Source organism: Spinacia oleracea, chromosome 1, assembly GCF_020520425.1.
Source record: "Spinacia oleracea cultivar Varoflay chromosome 1, BTI_SOV_V1, whole genome shotgun sequence".
Taxonomy (NCBI): domain Eukaryota; kingdom Viridiplantae; phylum Streptophyta; class Magnoliopsida; order Caryophyllales; family Amaranthaceae; genus Spinacia; species Spinacia oleracea.
Genome location: NC_079487.1, coordinates 136,448,674 through 136,467,062, shown reverse-complemented (window position 1 = coordinate 136,467,062; position 18,389 = coordinate 136,448,674). Strand labels below are relative to the sequence as shown.

The window sequence follows — 18,389 nt, the reverse complement described above, 5'->3', positions numbered from 1 at the left end:
AAAAAAATAAGAGAACAATAAATTATTTAAAAAAAAATATTTAACGAATTGGTGCATGACACGTGTATAGGTTACCTGTTGTATCAGGTTGGTGACCGATTGAATGCAATAAAAGTTAATGGAGTATAAAGGTTAGATTAATAAATAATAATCCAAATATTGGATTATTAACGGAAATCGTCGTTAGGTTGGATAATTAGAATCATTTTTTCCTAAAAAATAAGCACTTTGAATATATTGATCAAATAATACAAGTAGAATTTAGGGTTTAGGGTTTGACGAACAAACAAACAAAATCAGCCATTATCACTTCCATAACTATAACCTGCATAGTTCGTCGAAGTAGTTGTCCTACGTTTCCGTCCAGAGTTTAGAGGAAGCGGTGGAAGCTCATCTCCGAGGAGCGTCGTTCTTTTAGCGAGTGTTCTTTAGATCCGGCCATCAACGATTTGCCAATTCGTTAAGGGAGGTTAATCAGGCCAGATCAACAACTTGGGACGCCATTTCCAAATTCACCCCAAACGCCGCCGTCGTAACATCGTCGGTAAAGGTAAAAGTTTAGGTTAGGGTGTCTAATTTGGGATTGGAATCGCTATTTTTGGTTGTGATCTGTTATTGGGGTTTTTTGGTTTTTCAAATCTCAAATCTTTTCTAATCGCCGCCGTCTCGTTGTGTCGGATAACTCCGATCTTGACGGTAAAGGTAAAGTTTAGTAGAGGGATCCTATCGCCGCCGTCTTGTAGTGTCGGAGAACCCCGATCTTGACGGTAAAGGTAAAGATAAGTAGAGGGTCTCTGTTTTGGGATTGAACTAACCATTTCCGATTTTGATAGTTTTCATACTTCCCTGTTTTGGCTATTTTTGTTGGTTTTAAGTTTTAGTGTTTCTTTTAGTTGTTTCTCGGAATGTTTGTTATGTTGTTGTGGTTGTTTAGCTTAGTAATTTGCTTAGGGGTTGGTTGTTTTCCTGGTGTTTATGTTGGTTCTTATGCTTCCTTAGTGTTGATGCAAGTGGGCTTCTTGTTTGAATGTCCTTTATGGGTGTATCAGTTTACAAAGGTTTTAGGTGAAGTAAGTTTGGGATTAAGCCCTAGGAATAGGGTGGTCAAGGGAAGAGATGCCCTACCCTTCCCCAATATTTGGTGTCTTATTTTTGGGGAAGTTCTTGTCCTGGATGTTGTCAAATATGACAACGGTGACCTTGTTAGTGGGTTTGACGGGGTTTATGAGGGTCTATTTTATGTAGGTCTTCATTTACTAGGTGTGGGATTATGTTGGGGGGAAGTTTGGTTTTCACGGGTTTGGGTGTTTGTTCCGATTTGGTTAATCGGAGGTCATTGGGACTGACCGTTAAGTCTCAGTTTAGGTTTGCGATGAGTTTTATTCTCATTGCATTCAAAATTTCATATATGAGCGCTGCTCCCCCTTTTTGGGGGATTCATAGCATGCTAATCGAGTTGTGTCTTTTCCTCTTGAAAGGGAGGTTTAGAGGTTTGTTGCCCCGTGACGTTACTTTCCTTTTGTGTCTTGCATTATCTTTCAAATGCCACAGGTTATTAGAGGACCATCTCAGTTGTTTTCACCCAAGCTTCACCCTTTGTAGAAAAGGAAAATTGGGAAGCATGTGTATTGTAGGTTTTGGCACGCACAATTTGAAGTGGTGCTACTTACAACAGGAGTCCAACAGCCAAGGGCCAGCACGGATAGCAATTACTTTAAGCTTGTCATTTCTAGTTTTTGATGTAAGAGCTACCAGTGCTCATGTTGTTAATGTAGGTTTTGTAAAGGTCTATAAAGACCTTGTAGTGTTGTAAAACTCTTTCTTATATGTATGATTAAGCTTATGTCAAAAAAAAAAAAAAAAAAAAAAAAAAAAAAAAAAACTATAACCTGCACATCCAAGACAACAACTGATTTCAAACCCATCCCAGATTTCACTCCTTATTGGGACATAAGGAACTAATCTAATATTCTAACCTACAGACCAGAACACCCCCACCCCGGTATCAGCTGCAAATGCAAGCACCTTATTTCAAATAGTTACGTCACACTTCATCCTCCAACAATTATCCTCGAAGCTGAAGACATGTCACCAACTCATTCCAAATAGTTACTGTCAGGCGGAGTTTTCTCACATCCAAGTTTGCAGGTTTTCTTGAGATATTTTACACGGCACAAATCGTAGAAGCAGGCAGACATCAAAAAATCAATTTAAAATGAAATACAAAAAATCACAATACCATTGCATCAGCCCCATATTTTCAGTACAAGCAGATGTGCTGACAATCTCACGTCTAAAGGGCAGCAAGTCTCGTCGTTCAGCCTTCCTACAACCCCCCACCCCATCACCTGCACTCTCTAACGGCACTCAGTTGCCGCCAATCTAGGCTTCACTTCTTTCTTTTAACAGGTGCTTCAGGCATAATAAAAGTTACAGCAAATGCAATTTTACCACAATTACATGGCAAAGAAACTTGAACACACATCATTTTAGAGCGCTAATATATGGATTTCAAAATCAACAGCCAGCTCAAGCAACCAATGTACAACTCAAACTATGCTAAACCATGAGTGGCCAAAGACGAACCTGAAATTCCCATCTGACGATTACAAAAAAGTATTGTACAAAGTTTCTGCATATCTAGATATATTTCAATCCGGAAATGTACTGTTGTCTTGATATTAGATATTGGGCCAAGGAATAAATAACTCCCAACAGCCCTAAAATTTTGACCTTGATCACATCTGTAATTATGATGGCTGGCAGATTTAGAGGTAGAGTAAGCAAAGGGGCCATGTCCTTCTGCTTTGTGTAGCTCCACACAAACTGGTTAAAAAGAATATGGCTTGGGAATGTCAGAATCAGGAGAGCCACATTTTTTACTGCAAAAAACCAGTCTGGCCCACCTATCTCCAACCCCCAACCAGCATTTCCATTCCACACTTCTTCCCAAATGCTGTGTAAAGCAGTTAAGACTAAATAGGATGAAATAACAACAACAACAGGAAAATACCGTTGTTTATCACCAAACCCAGCAACAAAATCAGAATCCTGATTGAGTAGCAGCAAGATCGGAGCCAGCAAGAATATAGCACGATTTGAACCACCAGTGAGATTAACATTCAAGATCAAGCATATTGCGAAGCACAAAATAGTAGCAACATTACCAACTGCAGGCATCCAGGCTCCCTCGGCAGCCATCCTCCTAATAGTGAATGTTGGCACCATGGAAGCTCTACGCTGCTGCAAAAATCTCATTTTGGCAGGGAAATTTGCCAAACTGCTTTGACCAGATTGACTCGGCTTATAACCACCCCTTTCAAGAGCTTTCTCCCGCACTATCGAAGTCAACTCAAACTTTACTTCCAATGCGATAAGCATAAAGATTGCAGCATATAATCCAAGGAGTGACGTCCTCGCACCCTCAACAGACAATATTGTAGTTAGTCTCTGTTCCTCTTCTGTGATATCTCCACCATCTATGAGGCTTTTAATTCTAACCTGACCTTCTAATAAGTAGGTTACAGGGAAAAGTGCAACAAGGAGAGCAAAAACCCATGGTAAACCTTTTGTGCTAGAAGCAGATGGGAAATGTGTGAAGACACCAAATACCGAGGTGCAGATCATGGTTAAAACAATTAGGGCTTGCAGGACAACAGCTTGAGGGAAGAACTCAAAAGATATGTAGACACCCACAGCAATACCAACAGCAATGGAATAAAAGGTTCTTAACTCGACAACGTACTTTATAGGAATTAATGAGGTTGTTGCAGCAAGGGTGAGCAAGATAGCCACAATAAGAAGCCAAGAAGGCCATGTAGCTCTCCCTGCCACAAAGCCATATATAGAGATGTCGTCTCCAGTCTGATGAGCAGCTTTAATGAGGTCAGAATGATAAGTCCATGAAAATGGGATGGGTGGCTGCAGCAAGATAAAGAGAAGTCCAGTTGCCACCACAAGTACTAAGCACCTTTTGGCAATCTACACAAATCACAAGGAGAAATAAACACCACTTAGAATATCAATTCAAAACGTATAATTGTATAAATGAGTACAGAATCACACATCTCCAGAAACTTCTAGCACTCTTATGTCTAAGGAAAACAATTTGTTTCGAAGGAAAACAATTTCAAAGGAGAATGATTTTCCATGGAAAACAATTTTCAAAGGAAAACATCATGGGAAATAGCTTTCCTTTGTTTGTTTCCTTACAAGAGAAGTTATAAAGAGAGAGAACATAGAAGTGGAAAGGAGAGATAGATAGGAGGAGAGAAAAAGACATGTAAGGAATTAGAGAGAGAAATGTGGCATTCCTTCTTTTCAAAAGGAAAGCTATTTTTCCCCCAAGGAAAGTAAAGTTGTTTCCCACCTCTGGAAAATTGCTCCTCCCTTGGGGTAAAACAAACTAAGGAAAATGGGAAAATCAATTTCCGGGAAAATGTTTTCCGTCAAAACAAACGGAGTCTTAGAGGTAACTGGATAATTTGACTAGAAGCCTCTATCTGCATCTCCATCTCCATCTCCATCTCCTTAACTACCCTTCATGTGAAGAAGAACAAGTAGGTAGAATCATTTAGAACTAAATTAATAACAAAACAAAAGGTTGAACATTCATGCCTTGAAAAAGGTATCTTGTAGACGGTTCTCAAGAAGGGTTCAGTTCACATCACATTTTGGTGTTTCACAATTCAAACATCATCTTGCAAATTAGCTTCTCGGAGCTGATCAGTACAAGTCAAGTCCAAAGTATACAAGACTCTTAATCGAGCATTAGCTTGTGAAATTTCTAGGACCATCGAAGTACAGGCATTGCTCTAGGGTTTTAGGTAAGACATCACATGACACCACATGAACTATCTCCATAGAATGCACTAAATGGAAATATAAATTGAAGAAGAATACTTTGAAACGAAAAACATTAGCACATTTTCTATCAAGATAAGCTAATACCAAAATCACATGCATGCTCAATTATAATGTTAGACAATCATATCGGTATCAAATAAGTATGACTTCCATAAATAAGTGTTTTAAAAGAAGTATTTGTTACTTAACATACAAGATATGCTACCTGAAATACCAGGAGAGAATCACTTATCTGTAGTGTGCAAGTTATATTACATGATTATCATATCACGTAATAGAGGGCTACAATGACTAACAAATGGATGTCAGACAAGATCTTCCAGTTTCTAATGTTATGTATCCCTCAAAAGGTATAATGGATTTATTGAAAAACCCACTATCCACATCCAAATTTCTAGCCAGCAGAAAAGAAATGTGATATTTCAAGTGATTCTGTGAATTCATACATTGTATCGAATATCAGATATCTACAGTGTTCTGTCTCTCCATGAATAAAGTCCATGAACTTAACCTTTTTTATTTTTTGAGGGAAGTCTATGAACTTAATATAACTACAACAATAAACGACAATAAGTATCATACCAGCACATGGGAAAAGTGGAGGGCAACTATAGGAATGCAAGCCACTCCTATCAAAATGATGCAGAAACCCAACAGTAGGCCATCAGCTGGAGGTCTGCCATACCACCATTGAAGAGATTCAAAAATGGCTTCACGACAAAACCAGACAGCGAAAGCAACCACAAAAGAATGCATATATCCTTGCTGAGGTTTCATCTTTGAGGCTGTTTTTGACTTGTCCCTGCAAGATACAAAATGACAGTTCATTGATTAACCAGAAGTAACCAAATTCATAATATAACTTATGAAAATGTATCGAGGATGAGTTGATACTTGTAAAGAAGCAAGGGAGGAGAAACGGCCAATAATAGGACAGCTGAGACCCATACAACAGACTTCGACATGATAAACAACATTGCTAGCTTTGAAGCATACAGACAAGTCAAAATCCAGACTGCCTTGGGCCCAATTCTGCTATCTGAAGTAAGCCTCCTTACCAGAGCCAAGCCAAGAAAAGTTGTTAACATAACCATGTAGCTAGGGTACATCACATCATCCTCCAGACCATAATAATATATGCTGCTGTAATTGAAGAATCGATTCTCAATGTGGCACAGCAGCACAGCGTGGCTGATTAAAGCAGCCTCAGTCAGAAACTTAAGCTTAGGAGGGAAAAGAGCCAAGCCAGGAGTAGCCATAGCAAGGACAACACCTGCAACGATGAGCTTACAGAAGGATTTCAGAGACATGCCTGCCAACCATATGTTGAGATCCCAGAAATTATGCATCACAAACCACATAACCATCAGGCTCCCAAGCACGAGAAAAGCAAAATATGACGGCAAAGACTTCTTAACCAAAAAACGAGCAAGATAAAATCCAGACACTGCAGGAAGCGGAAGCAGCTGCAAATAATGGAAGGAATAAAGTTAATGTGAAGAAATGTTGACATGAATAGAAACACAGTATAACTATCGTTGTACACACAATTCTTTATTTTCTTGCCTGTTTCTTGATACCCTTTTCTCGGGTCAAAGTAGAAAAAATAATTTTATCAGGTAAACACAAGTACACAACAGGTGCGACTTGCAAGATATGCATGTGTAATTTCAAGAAGATTCTCTCGCCAAAGAGTTATCCTATGTGAATCCTCACAAGGCTCAATTACCGTCGACAAAGAAAGCTCTTAGACAAAATAAGGCCACAAGAATGAGGACATCATCCACAAAAGAATTACAGGACTCAGCCTTTTACATTTCAAACTCACAAGCAATGTAATAAGCATTCATCTAGCACAAATGTTTGTAGCCATTTTGATCCCAAGATTAGAAAAATAATAAGGGCTATTTGCCTAAGTACAACATAAACTCTGCGTCTTTTGGACTCTCTTCAACCATTCATAACAACTTGATAACCTGTTTGGCTAAAAGTTACAAAACAAACTTCTAATATTCCTAGGTCTAATAGTAATCGGGTGTTACAGAACTAAGATTGCACTAAAGATATGGCATGAATCTCTCATAGATTTATAATTTTATAACATTAAGATGTTACTATTTCTATGTCCATTTCCGATGGAGCCAAAGATTCATTTGTTTTTTTTAGCTATGGGAAGTAATGGACTAAATCAAAATGGCTCTTAAAACCTCTTCGCTTCCTTTCCATGAAGTAGAAGATGGTCGTCCCGTTATTGCTTTTGGTTCAATTGGAAACAACCTCTCTGCAATTGCAGCGGTAAGGTTGCGTACACCCGATCCCCCCTTACCCCGCTTCTTGCGGGAGCCTCTTTGAGGCAATGGGGTAATGATAATGATAATGATGAAGAGGTTACTATTTCTATTTAAAATTTCAAACATTTACTTCTTCGTAAGCAATGTCTCATTTTCAGATTTTCTTCTTAAATCCCATAAGCGGAGAGCGAGAGACAACAGCATGGGTTTGGTGAAGTGGAAAAGGAAGACTGAGATGAGGGGAAAAAATGTATTACTGGTTATAGGGAGTCAAGTTATTGTCCTGTTACAAAAGAGAGATTCACACCAAAAAAAAAAAAAAAGAGGCAAGGACTTGAAACATACACATCCAAAATGATACATGCCATGTAAGCATACAGAAAAAAACATACACATCCAAAAAATAACATGCCACATAAGCATCTCCGGTAAAACCTTTAATTAGAAGTAGAAATACAAACAGTTTCTAGTATTGATGGTGTCAAGTTCGTGTCAATGATAGTAAATTGCCTAAAGTTGGTGCTATTATAGGCAAAATCTCCAAAATAAAGGACACGAGGCACCTTACAACATACAAATCCAAACCCTAAGAACGTTTTTAAAGCCATTCCTCTGACAATACAAAATCTCACTAGCATTAAGTTCCAAAGCTTTCCGACTCAATTACCCTGTACAGCCTTCTTGTCATCATGGCCTTCAAATGGAGTTGTCAATTCACAGGAAACTTTATCTTGTTAAAAACAGATTTAACATCTACATTAGCTTCTCCTCTCTCCTTCCTATATTCAAGATCTTGCTTTTGAAAGGTAATACATAGCTGAAAACTTTAAAAAGAGCAAGTGCCTTAACAGTATTTCATCTCTTTCTACAAAATTGAAGTTTAGAATTTATGACATCCTAAATAGGGGAAAACGGTAGTGCTCAAAAATATAATCATTCTGAAATTTCAAACAACGACATTATAAATAAGGGTAGTTATTTTACTCAGGTTTGAGTGTGAGGGTAAAGATACATATTACAGTGTCAATACACGTCAAGGCTCGAATTTCCCAACGCAGAAACAATTTTTTAAGACTTTGTTACTCAGGTTTGAGTGTGGGGGTACAGTCGTACAGATACCTTAGTTTTAAAAAGCGCGCTTTTTTGCGCTTAAAGCTCGGAAGCCCAGAAGCTCACAACAAAATGCTTCTGCCACCCGAAGACTAGCGACATACAAGAAGCGCGCGCTTCCTAGCGCTTCGGTGCTTCTGCGCTTCCTAGCGCTTCCTGTAGTCTAGGCACATCAGATCCTTCTTTTTTATAAAAAATAAAGCCACGTGACTCTAATATTCTTTTTTAAAGTATCACGTGATTTCTTTTTTTTAAAAAGCGAATATTTGGGAAGTTTTTGAAAACCCTAGTGCAATTTTCTCCCGTAGCCTGATTTCTCTAGCCTTCTCGACGGATTTTTCCCGTCGGATGCTGAATTTTTCTTTCATCGTTTTGATTTCTCTTTTTATTTTCATATTTTCTTTCCATATTTTCTCCATATTTTCTGAACTTTTGAAAATTTATTATTTCTTTTCGGATGCGCTTCGCCTACGAAAAGCGTGCGCTTAAGCTCCAGGGCCCTTTTGCGCTTCAGTGCGCTTCGCGCTTTTTAAAACTAAGACAGATACATATTACAGTGATACGTCAAGGCTTGAATTTTCCAACACATAAACAACTTTTAAGACTTTGCATATGTTATTCACATAACTAATTCATATGCACACATTTTAGATCAACTTATTTGCTAGCTTGTAGCCCATTTGTGAGGATATTCTCTGCATTACATAATTTTCTCTGCTCTTTCCCTCCTACAGTACTTCCTTTTTCTATATGAATACTTGATTCAAGATAAATACAAACCCTTGACGGAGTTCAATTGGGGTAAATAAGACATAAAGAAATTTGAACATAGTAGGAACGCATATGAAACAAAAAACAATTATGCTTCATGCAATTTTTTTTGTAAACAACAAAAAATGAATGTGAGCTGTCTCTAATTTTTTTTGTAAACAACAAAAAATGAATGTGAGTTGTCTCTACAAATCATATGACAAGTTCCACTAAAGCATCATAAATGGCACCGACTTAGCTTCCCCAATTGAATAAATCATGGGCCCCATATGATACGACAAGATCAAGGATGGGGTCTCGGATCCATAGGATACCCACAAGTCCACAACCCCCCACCCCCAAAGTAGGATAAGTTATTAATATTAAAAGGGAAAGAGTATGACTAGAAATATGGAGGTTAGCGGGACATGATAGATTGGTACGTAAGGCAGTTCGTTATAACAACGAAAAAGAAGGGTTCGTGAACACGAAAAAGAAGGGTTCGTGAACAATACCTGGCATGCACAACTAGATAAAAGTAATAGGTTACAGTCAGATGATGAGAATTACTCCGCGACATGATTGGCACTGGAGCAAGATAGTCACATACTTCCAAATATTTAACAAATCACTCTAGTAGAACCCCTTAAGCCTTTTTTTACATGAAAAATACTTATTAAAACAGTAGAAAGAGTACAGCATGGAGGCAAGGTGTCCTCAAAAGAAAGTACAAACAAATTAGCCCAATTCCTTGGTATTTCCCAGATTGAATAGCCTTTGAAAGTCCTATCCACCTTGGCCCATAAAGACACTAACAGAATTAATTTATCCCAATTAGTACCCCTTAAGTCCAAGTTCCCCTCTCAAAAAAAAAGATTGGATGGTTTGTCTCTTTTTTTTTATTAAGAAAATGCTTCCTCCATTCTTATTTATATGACACAATTGGATTTTGGACACTATTCACACAAGCTACTGGACTTCCTTTTGTGATTTATACTTAAGAAAAAAACATAGTCATGTCATCATGTGGGGTTTTGTTAGATTCGTCTCAATAAATATTTTTTAAATATCAACTTTTATATTTTTTTCTTATCCGTGGTTGAAGATGTTAATGTTTAAAATCGTGCATTGTCAAATGTGACTAAATAATTATGTCATATAAATAATAACAGAGGAAGTATATTTTATTAGCAGTAGAAGATTGGACGGTTTATCCATCATGAGAAAAGGATTCAATCCTCCTAACTAATTGAAAAATCCTCCCCTTAACTATACAATTCAACCTTCGTCTCCATAATAGCTAGAGGTTCTCCAAAAGTGTGAAAAGGAAAAATTCCACTCCCAAATGAAGAAGAGCTCAAATCGCACAAGTAAAATCAATGTACACCAAATTCATCTAAAATCTCCATTTACAAACTTCACCGTGAATTTAAGATCATCCCAAATGATCTCTTAGAACCTATTTAGCTTCTCACCAATAACCTCCAACCTAAGGAACTAGACACAAGTTATGAGAAGGGCCATGCCTAAACAATTCAAGTCACATAAACTTAATCAGTTTCATACCATCAAAATCTTACTACGAAATATATATCATTACCAGTAGAAGTCCCAAACTACTGGCATAATTTCTACTTTCATACCATCAAAATCTTATTAAGAAAGGCTAAACTACTCCAACTTTTAAAATCCAAAGCCATCAAATAAAGGAGATAAATGTGTATTGTTCTTTTTTTCTTTTTTTTGAGAAAATGCTCCTGTGGTCGTTTACAAAGATAAGACAGAGAAAAGATGACTAAAGTGTATAGTTGAGCTGAATCAGAGGTATTAGCCCAAGAAAGTAGTTTTCTCTAGGTTCTTGAGAAACTAGAAGCGGACCGCTAATTCTTTGAGTTTCCCATAAAATAAACTCCTAGTGTTCCGTTTTCACTGATATCATTAAAATTGGTGGTTCTCTATAAACTCTATTTATTTACATGAGTGGCAGTGGCTATATTTTGAACTAAAATGTGACGCTCGATTGCCAAGTCTTGCGCAATTGGGAGTCAATATGGATTAGTGTTAGGCCTCTAAAAACTATGAGAAGATGTTTACTATAATACTCCGTATAGCATTAATTTTATCAAATAAGAACCAAAAGGAACATAGAAAATGGTTCATACTTCCAATACCAAAACTTGGGGGGGGGGGGGGGGGGAAGCTTTTAACACTTTATAATAAAGAATTAACATAATGAAATGGGGAAATGTGGACAAGACAATTAACAATTATAGCACAATGACTATAAGATATTATTAAACGTAACTTTTTTCCCCGGAGAGATGATAGTCTAAATGTGAAAGGGACAAAAAGGGAAAATGCAATACTTGGAAAGTAATCAAAAGAACAAAAAAAATCAAAGATTTAAGTTGATAGAGAATAAAGGACCAAAAAGGGGGAATCAGCAATATGCGGGAGAAAATAACAAGAAAATGAAGGCAGCCATTTTGGACCTTTACTATTTTTGTATTACCCTATAGTCCTATACTCTATCCATCCCTTTCTATTGCCCCATAACCAAAATTCACTTTATTAAGAATTAGGTGTAAAATGTGCACATGGTTTGATAAAGTGGACCCATGAGGAGGGAGATAGAGTGAGAGCAAGTGGAAAAACTTTTCATTAAGGTATGGAGCAATCTCAAAGAGACACCCCGAAAAGGAATATAAAAGGTGACAGTAAGTACTTCTCTAATAGTAGCTATAAGAATAAGTCATCAGCTCTTGAACTACAACTCATACCAACAAGAGCTGGGTGACTGATCAAAAAGAAATCTTGAAGAGGAAAAGAAAAAGAGGAAATTTAAGCAAAATGAAGTCTTCCCCTTCCAACTATGAATGTTACAAGTGTTACACCCCCAAAACCCCAAGTAAGGAAGATAACCTCAAAACTATGACATCAAGACAACTGACCCAATAAAACTTCTTGAGTTTTCATCAGAATAGTCAAGAATTTTGCAAAGGTGGCATTAACTTAAGGATACACATAAAACTATAAAAGTGAAACCCTACACTATCTTCATGGAAATTCATGTTACTTACCCAACATTATAATTAACTTGATATTATAATGTCATTGGAACATAAGCTAATAAAGAACAAATAAGAACACAAAAGAAATGGACTACAAGACGAGTTCCATCAGCAGGCAAGTCACGTCAATGGGATTTCCCTTGTTTTCCAAGGTACTAATGTTCCTTTTACTTAAATACAGTGAAGACTGATGACTAAGCAAAAACTGGGGTCAACTTATGTAAATGACTTGGGTTAGATATGTTATTCACTTATTCGTGATTAGTGAGCTACATTATGACTCAAAAGCATGAGCAAGACAACTATGAAATCTTCATTCTTTCAATGCACCAGTCAGTAACAAAGTACTCCGTAATACTGAATTGCAAAAATTAGAAAAGTGCAGAACATACCCAAATGGGGAATCCCACAACAACAGCGCCAGCAGCACTAGCTATGACAGCCAAGGTGAAAAAGGCCAGAGAAGTGACAGCATCAGCAATCATACCCAAGGCAAATGCACCAACAGCAGCTGCTCCACCGAGCATTGTAGCAGTAACAAGAAGATAACTGAAAGGAGGAGGGACCTGAATGTAACGGCCGAAAGAATGGAAAACAACCCTGACTTCCAAGCAGACAACAACGACAAGTAAAGCGATGGCCCCATTAACGATGCGGATACTATGCAGCTGGGAAGGATTTTTAGTGAGCCACCAGAGAGAATTCCTGGTGGATGCATAGAGCAAAAAGAGGAAGGGGACAAAGAATAGAAGGAAGGCATCGGATAAGGAGGAAGAGGAAGAAAAAAGGATGGAATAGTGAGATGCAATGTGAAAGAGCAAAGGAAAGAAGAGCAAATGAAGAAGATGAAAACAGCTCTCTAGAGGACCAAGAATGAACATATCATCAGGAAGTTCACCGCCATGGTAACGAGGGGGAGCTTCGAGCTTAGACTTGAAGGACGAAGGACAGGGAAGGGAAAAAAGCCAGTAGAATACACAGTTAAAAGACATGAGATAGTAAGAGGCATTGGCCATACCAAGAGCAGAAACAGTGGCCCATGTGAAGGTGGAAGCAGCAACAACAGGAACACAGGCAAAGAGAAGGCGCTCCAAAGCAAGTACAGTAGAAGGATTCTCCATCTGAACCCATTTGAATTGAAGAGATGACCAGACCCCGATCAGAAAGGTAGTTTGAGCACATAGCAAAGAGGCGAGAATGGCAAGAGAGATGGAGTTGAAGGCAGAGGAGAGGGAGAACCAGGCTCCGAAGAAGAAGGCGATCTGGGCGAATATCAGAGAAAACCATACTCCAAAGAAGGCGCCAGGCTTGTAATTGAGGGAATCGAGGATGTAAGAGCACATGAGGCCCAGGATTAAGGTGGCAACGACGGGAGTACCACCAAGGTCAACAAGGAAGGCGGCGCAGGGGACGAGAGCGATGGCGATCCGAGCATTGTGAGCGAAGGTGGATGGAGTGTATCGCGAATTCTTCAATCGATCAGACCTAGGGTTAGGGTTAGGATTTCCACCCCCACTGAATCTCAAAGATGAAGATGACGACGGTGATATGTAAGGACGATACTGTAAGGGTTGAAGCTCCGGCGGTAACATCGTCCCCCTTTCCCGGTGGTGGTGACAAATTACAGTTAAGGGACGGATCTGAAGAGTAGTAATGGCAACTCACTCCGAGCAGACAACTACTCCCGTATCAATGGACATATACAATTATACTACCCATTTCATGCTAGACTGAAGAATGCTTTATTGTTGCATCCACCATCGTTATAGATCAAAACTTAAACCAAATCTACGTCTGCTGGAGGAAGTTTTTATCACAAGTGACTTGTGTCCATATAACACAAGAGTACCAATACAGAATATGTTAGTACCAATACAAATTATGTGAATACCAATAATAACACATACCCTCTCCGTCCCTTAATACTGGCACCGTTTCTACTTGACACGCTTGCCAATGCTCAACTTTGACCACCAATATCTTTAACTACATATTATAAAAACTTGTAAAAATATTAATATTTTGAAAATATATATTAAGATGAAGCCAACAATATATTATATACTAACATTTGCTTTCATATAAGGGACAGAGGGAGTATGACTTATATTGGTGGTATTTCTAAGCAATTTTGCATTTTGGTACTGACATATTATGTATTGGTATTCAAGATGATTGTATTTGGATCACTTGTGTCCATGTGGACACAAGTCACTTAAGATTTAGAAACCCTCCGTCTCCTGAGGATTAAGAATTGAGTCGTCTAACTCATTCATTGGGAATTTTTTCCAATCAAATGGCATTTTTATAAATAATTGACAATTTATTACTAAAATATAGACCTATTAAAAATCGACCCGACCTGAAAACCGAACCGAATCCGACCCGAAAATAATGGGTCCTGAACAAGATTTTGTGACCCGTAACCCGATTTTATCCGAACCCGAGCAACCCCAAAATTAATGGGTCAAAATCCGACCGAACCCGTTTTGAACCCGATCGATTAAAAATCATTGTATTTATACTAAAAAATGAGATTATGAGAAAATTTAAGCATAATAAACACGTTGTTTTTACTATTGTTGTGTGTAATATAATTTTAATTTGAATTATACGCCATTTTATGGTTGAATTTGACTAAATATAAACTTGTGTAGGAAAATTTGTTAATTTTTGCTCATATTTTGTATATTTATCAACTAAATTAATGAAAATATAATGCACGTTTTAAAATCTCTCAAACCGTTGGGTCGACCCGAACCCGAAAGTCCTGGGTCTTGAACAAGCATTTGTAAACCCGAACCCGAAAGTGACCGACCCGATTCAACCCGAACCCGAAAATCATTTTTTACAACCCGACCGACCCGTTTGACAGGTCTACTAAAATGTCATTAAATATGAGTTAAAATACAGTGATATGTCATCAAATGTGGATCACATGTATGGTCATTGTTGTATTTTTATAATACATCAACAACTATATAATATATAGTCAACAAAATTAAAGTCCCTAAAGTAGGGTTCTCTCGTCTCAAACCTTGAGACGTCCCCAACCTAGGGCAGTGTTTTCTGGTAACGCTTTCTGGTCCACAAAGTGTATCTTTGTCTATTTTTCAACCCCTAATTCGTGTGCGGCGTAATGGCGGAGGAGCTGGTGAAGGAGTGGGAGAACTTTACACTCACGGAGGAGGAAGTGTTAGGTTATGATACATATGATATTACATAAATCATGCGGAAACAACCATTAACCCAGGATTACATATTATTTACACATAATCATATAGCATAATTTAGATGCATACTCTTTGTTGCGTGCCCTCCCTAGCTGCGCCCGAACCGAGCAAGAACAAGTCTTTAGGACTCCAAGTGTCGTCCCTCCGTAGATAGTCCACAGCACGTCCGGATCCGCCTTAAGATTGACCAACTAGAATCGCCCTTAAGGTACTAGAATTTTCGGCACTTTTGAGCAAGATGTGTGGCTGAATTTTTCTCTCAAAAAACTCACTTTGAATACTTTTAAACTCCATTATAAATTGTGAACCCAGGCCACATATTTATAGGGGTATGGAAAGGGAATTGGAATCCTATTCAGATACAAATTAATTAAACCTAGAATCCTACAAGAACTCTAATTTAATTAATTTATCAAATAGAATTAGGAATTTAATCATTAACCGAACTCTGCACGTTTTAGGAAACGTGCACGAACACAAACACTTACGCACACACACGGCAGCCTCGATGGGCCGCCCATGCGTGCGTGCGAGCAGCAGCCCACGCAGCGAGGCCTGCGAGCTGCAAGCCCACGCAGCTCCCGCGCGCGCTGCCACGGCCTGCTGGGCCTGGCCTTGCGCTGGGCCTGGCGTGGCTGTTTGTGCGGCGCGCTTGGCTTGCTGGGCGATGGCCTGGCTTCGTGCTGGGCCTCGTCCGGCAGGCCTCGTCCGATGCTTATTCGTACGATACGCTTCCGATTAAATTTCCGATTCCGGAATTCATTTCCGATACGAACAATATTTAACATTTCCGATTCCGGAATTAATTTCCGTTTCGAACAAATATTTAATATTTCCGTTTCCGGAATTATTTTCCGATTCCGGTAATATTTCCGATTCTGACAATATTTCCGTTTCCGGCAATATTTCTGATTCTGGTAATATTTCCATTTCCGATAATATTTTCCGATACGTACCATGTTTCCGTTTCCGGCAACATCTACGACTTGGATAATATTTATATTTCCGATACGATCCATATTTCCGTTTCCGGTAATATCATCGTTTCCGGAGTATTCATTTCTTGCCTGTGACGATCTCAGCTCCCACTGAAACCAAGATCCGTCGGTTCCGAATGTCCATAGATAGAGTATTTAATGCCATTAAATACTTGATCCGTTTACGTACTATTTGTGTGACCCTACGGGTTCAGTCAAGAGTAAGCTGTGGATTAATATCATTAATTCCACTTGAACTGAAGCGGCCTCTAGCTAGGCATTCAGCTCACTTGATCTCACTGAATTATTAACTTGTTAATTAATACTGAACCGCATTTATTAGACTTAACATAGAATGCATACTTGGACCAAGGGCATTATTTCCTTCAGTCTCCCACTTGTCCTTAGGGACAAGTGTGCATTTCCTAATTCCTTTGTCGCTCGATGCTTGCTCTTGAACATAAGGTAAGAGTTGTCATCCTTATTATGTCCAGAGGTGTTCCTCGGTTTCAGAGTTCAACTGATCAAATAAACAGATAATCATAGCCTATGATTCATCCGAGCACGGCCATGCATTTCACAGTTTCTAGCTCTCCGAGTGGCCTTGTACAACTTTTAAGCATCTCATCCCGATTTATGGGATGACAATCCCAATCTTGCGATCTTGAGATTAGACTTCGTTTGATAGGTGATTACCTGAGCGTTGCCTTTATAGCCTCCTTTTACGGTGCGACGGTTGGTCAACGTCAAAGCAACCAGTTCTCAAACAAGTAATCTCAAATCACTCAGGTATTGAGGATTTAGTGTCTAATAATTTAATGAAATTTACTTATGACAGATTTTCATCTCTTACAGTAAAGTTTCATAGGTCTTGTCCGATACTAGTCTTCCCAAAGTAAGTATCTATGCAAATGATTATGACATTGCCATGTCCACATAGTTCAAGAAACAGAACTACTAGTCATCTTGCATTCTAATCGTCTAACGTTTTCTATGCGTCCAATTTTACAGAAAACTCCGACTAGGGACCATTTTCAATCTTTGACATTCAAGTTCACTTGATAGACATTTCTTAGTCACAGGACTGGTCCTGACAGTCTATCTTGAATATATAGTCAAATTTGAAGGGACTCATCATTTAATAAACCACAAATTAAATGGAAAAATGAATTCTTTTCATTTATTGTGAATGATTAACCAATAATGTTTTACAAAGATTTAAACTCTAAAACTTTAAAACATTAAACAGAGACATCAAAGCCATTCTCCAATATGCTTGATTCCCATAGCTGCAGTGTGCGAGTTGTGCTTCGCCTGCGGCAGAGGTTTAGTTAATGGATCTGATATGTTGTCATCAGTTCCAATTTTGCTTATCTCGACTTCTTTTCTTTCAACGAACTCTCGTAGAAGGTGAAATCTACGAAGTACATGCTTGACTCTCTGGTGGTGTCTAGGCTCTTTTGCCTGTGCAATAGCTCCGTTATTGTCACAATACAGGGCTATTGGTCCTTTAATGGAGGGGACTACACCAAGTTCACCTATGAACTTCCTTAGCCATATAGCTTCCTTTGCTGCTTCATGTGCAGCAATGTACTCCGCTTCAGTTGTAGAATCTGTTAGGTTATGATACATATGACATTACATAGATCATGCGGAAACAACCATTAACCCAGGAAACATATTATTTACAAATAATCATTTAGCATAGTTTAGATGCATACTCTTTGTTGCGTGCCTTCCCTAGCTGCGCCCGAACCGAACAAGAACAAGTCTTTTAGGACTCCAAGTGTCGTCCCTCCGTAGAAAGTCCACAGCACGTCCGGATCCGCCTTAAGATTGACCAACTAGAATCGCCCTTAAGGTACTCAGAAAATTCGGCACTTTTGGGGCAAGATGGGTGTTTGAATTTTCTCTCAAAAAACTCACTTTTGAATACTTTGAAACTTGTATATAAATTATGACCCCTAGGCCTTTATTTATAGAGTTATGGAAAAGGAATCGTAATCCTAGTAGGATGCGAATTAATTGGAATTAGAATTCTACATGAATTCTACTTAATCAATTTATCCAATAGGAATAGACATTTAATCA

The 18,389-nt window shown here is 38.4% G+C and overlaps 1 protein-coding gene across 1 annotated transcript; it reads right to left on the bottom strand.

The window, feature by feature from the left end:
* Positions 1 to 2,487: 2,487 nt before the first annotated feature.
* Positions 2,488 to 13,877, bottom strand: LOC110777896 (uncharacterized). The gene is made up of 4 exons (XM_021982477.2): positions 12,481 to 13,877; positions 5,761 to 6,332; positions 5,449 to 5,668; positions 2,488 to 3,981 (listed from the first exon to the last, which is right to left on the bottom strand). The coding sequence occupies exons 1-4, from the start codon at positions 13,678 to 13,680 to the stop codon at positions 2,641 to 2,643; spliced, it is 3,333 nt and encodes a 1,110-aa protein (XP_021838169.1). The 5' UTR covers positions 13,681 to 13,877; the 3' UTR covers positions 2,488 to 2,640.
* Positions 13,878 to 18,389: the final 4,512 nt, after the last annotated feature.

Coding starts and splice junctions, on each gene's coding strand:
- LOC110777896 (XM_021982477.2), bottom strand. CDS start 13,680: ATGTTACCGCCGGAGCTTCAACCCTTACAGTATCGTCCTTACATATCA. Junction 6,333..12,480: donor TTGTGGGATTCCCCATTTGG/GTATGTTCTGCA, acceptor CATTATTTGCAG/CTGCTTCCGCTTCCTGCAGT. Junction 5,669..5,760: donor CCTCCCTTGCTTCTTTACAA/GTATCAACTCAT, acceptor TGTATCTTGCAG/GGACAAGTCAAAAACAGCCT.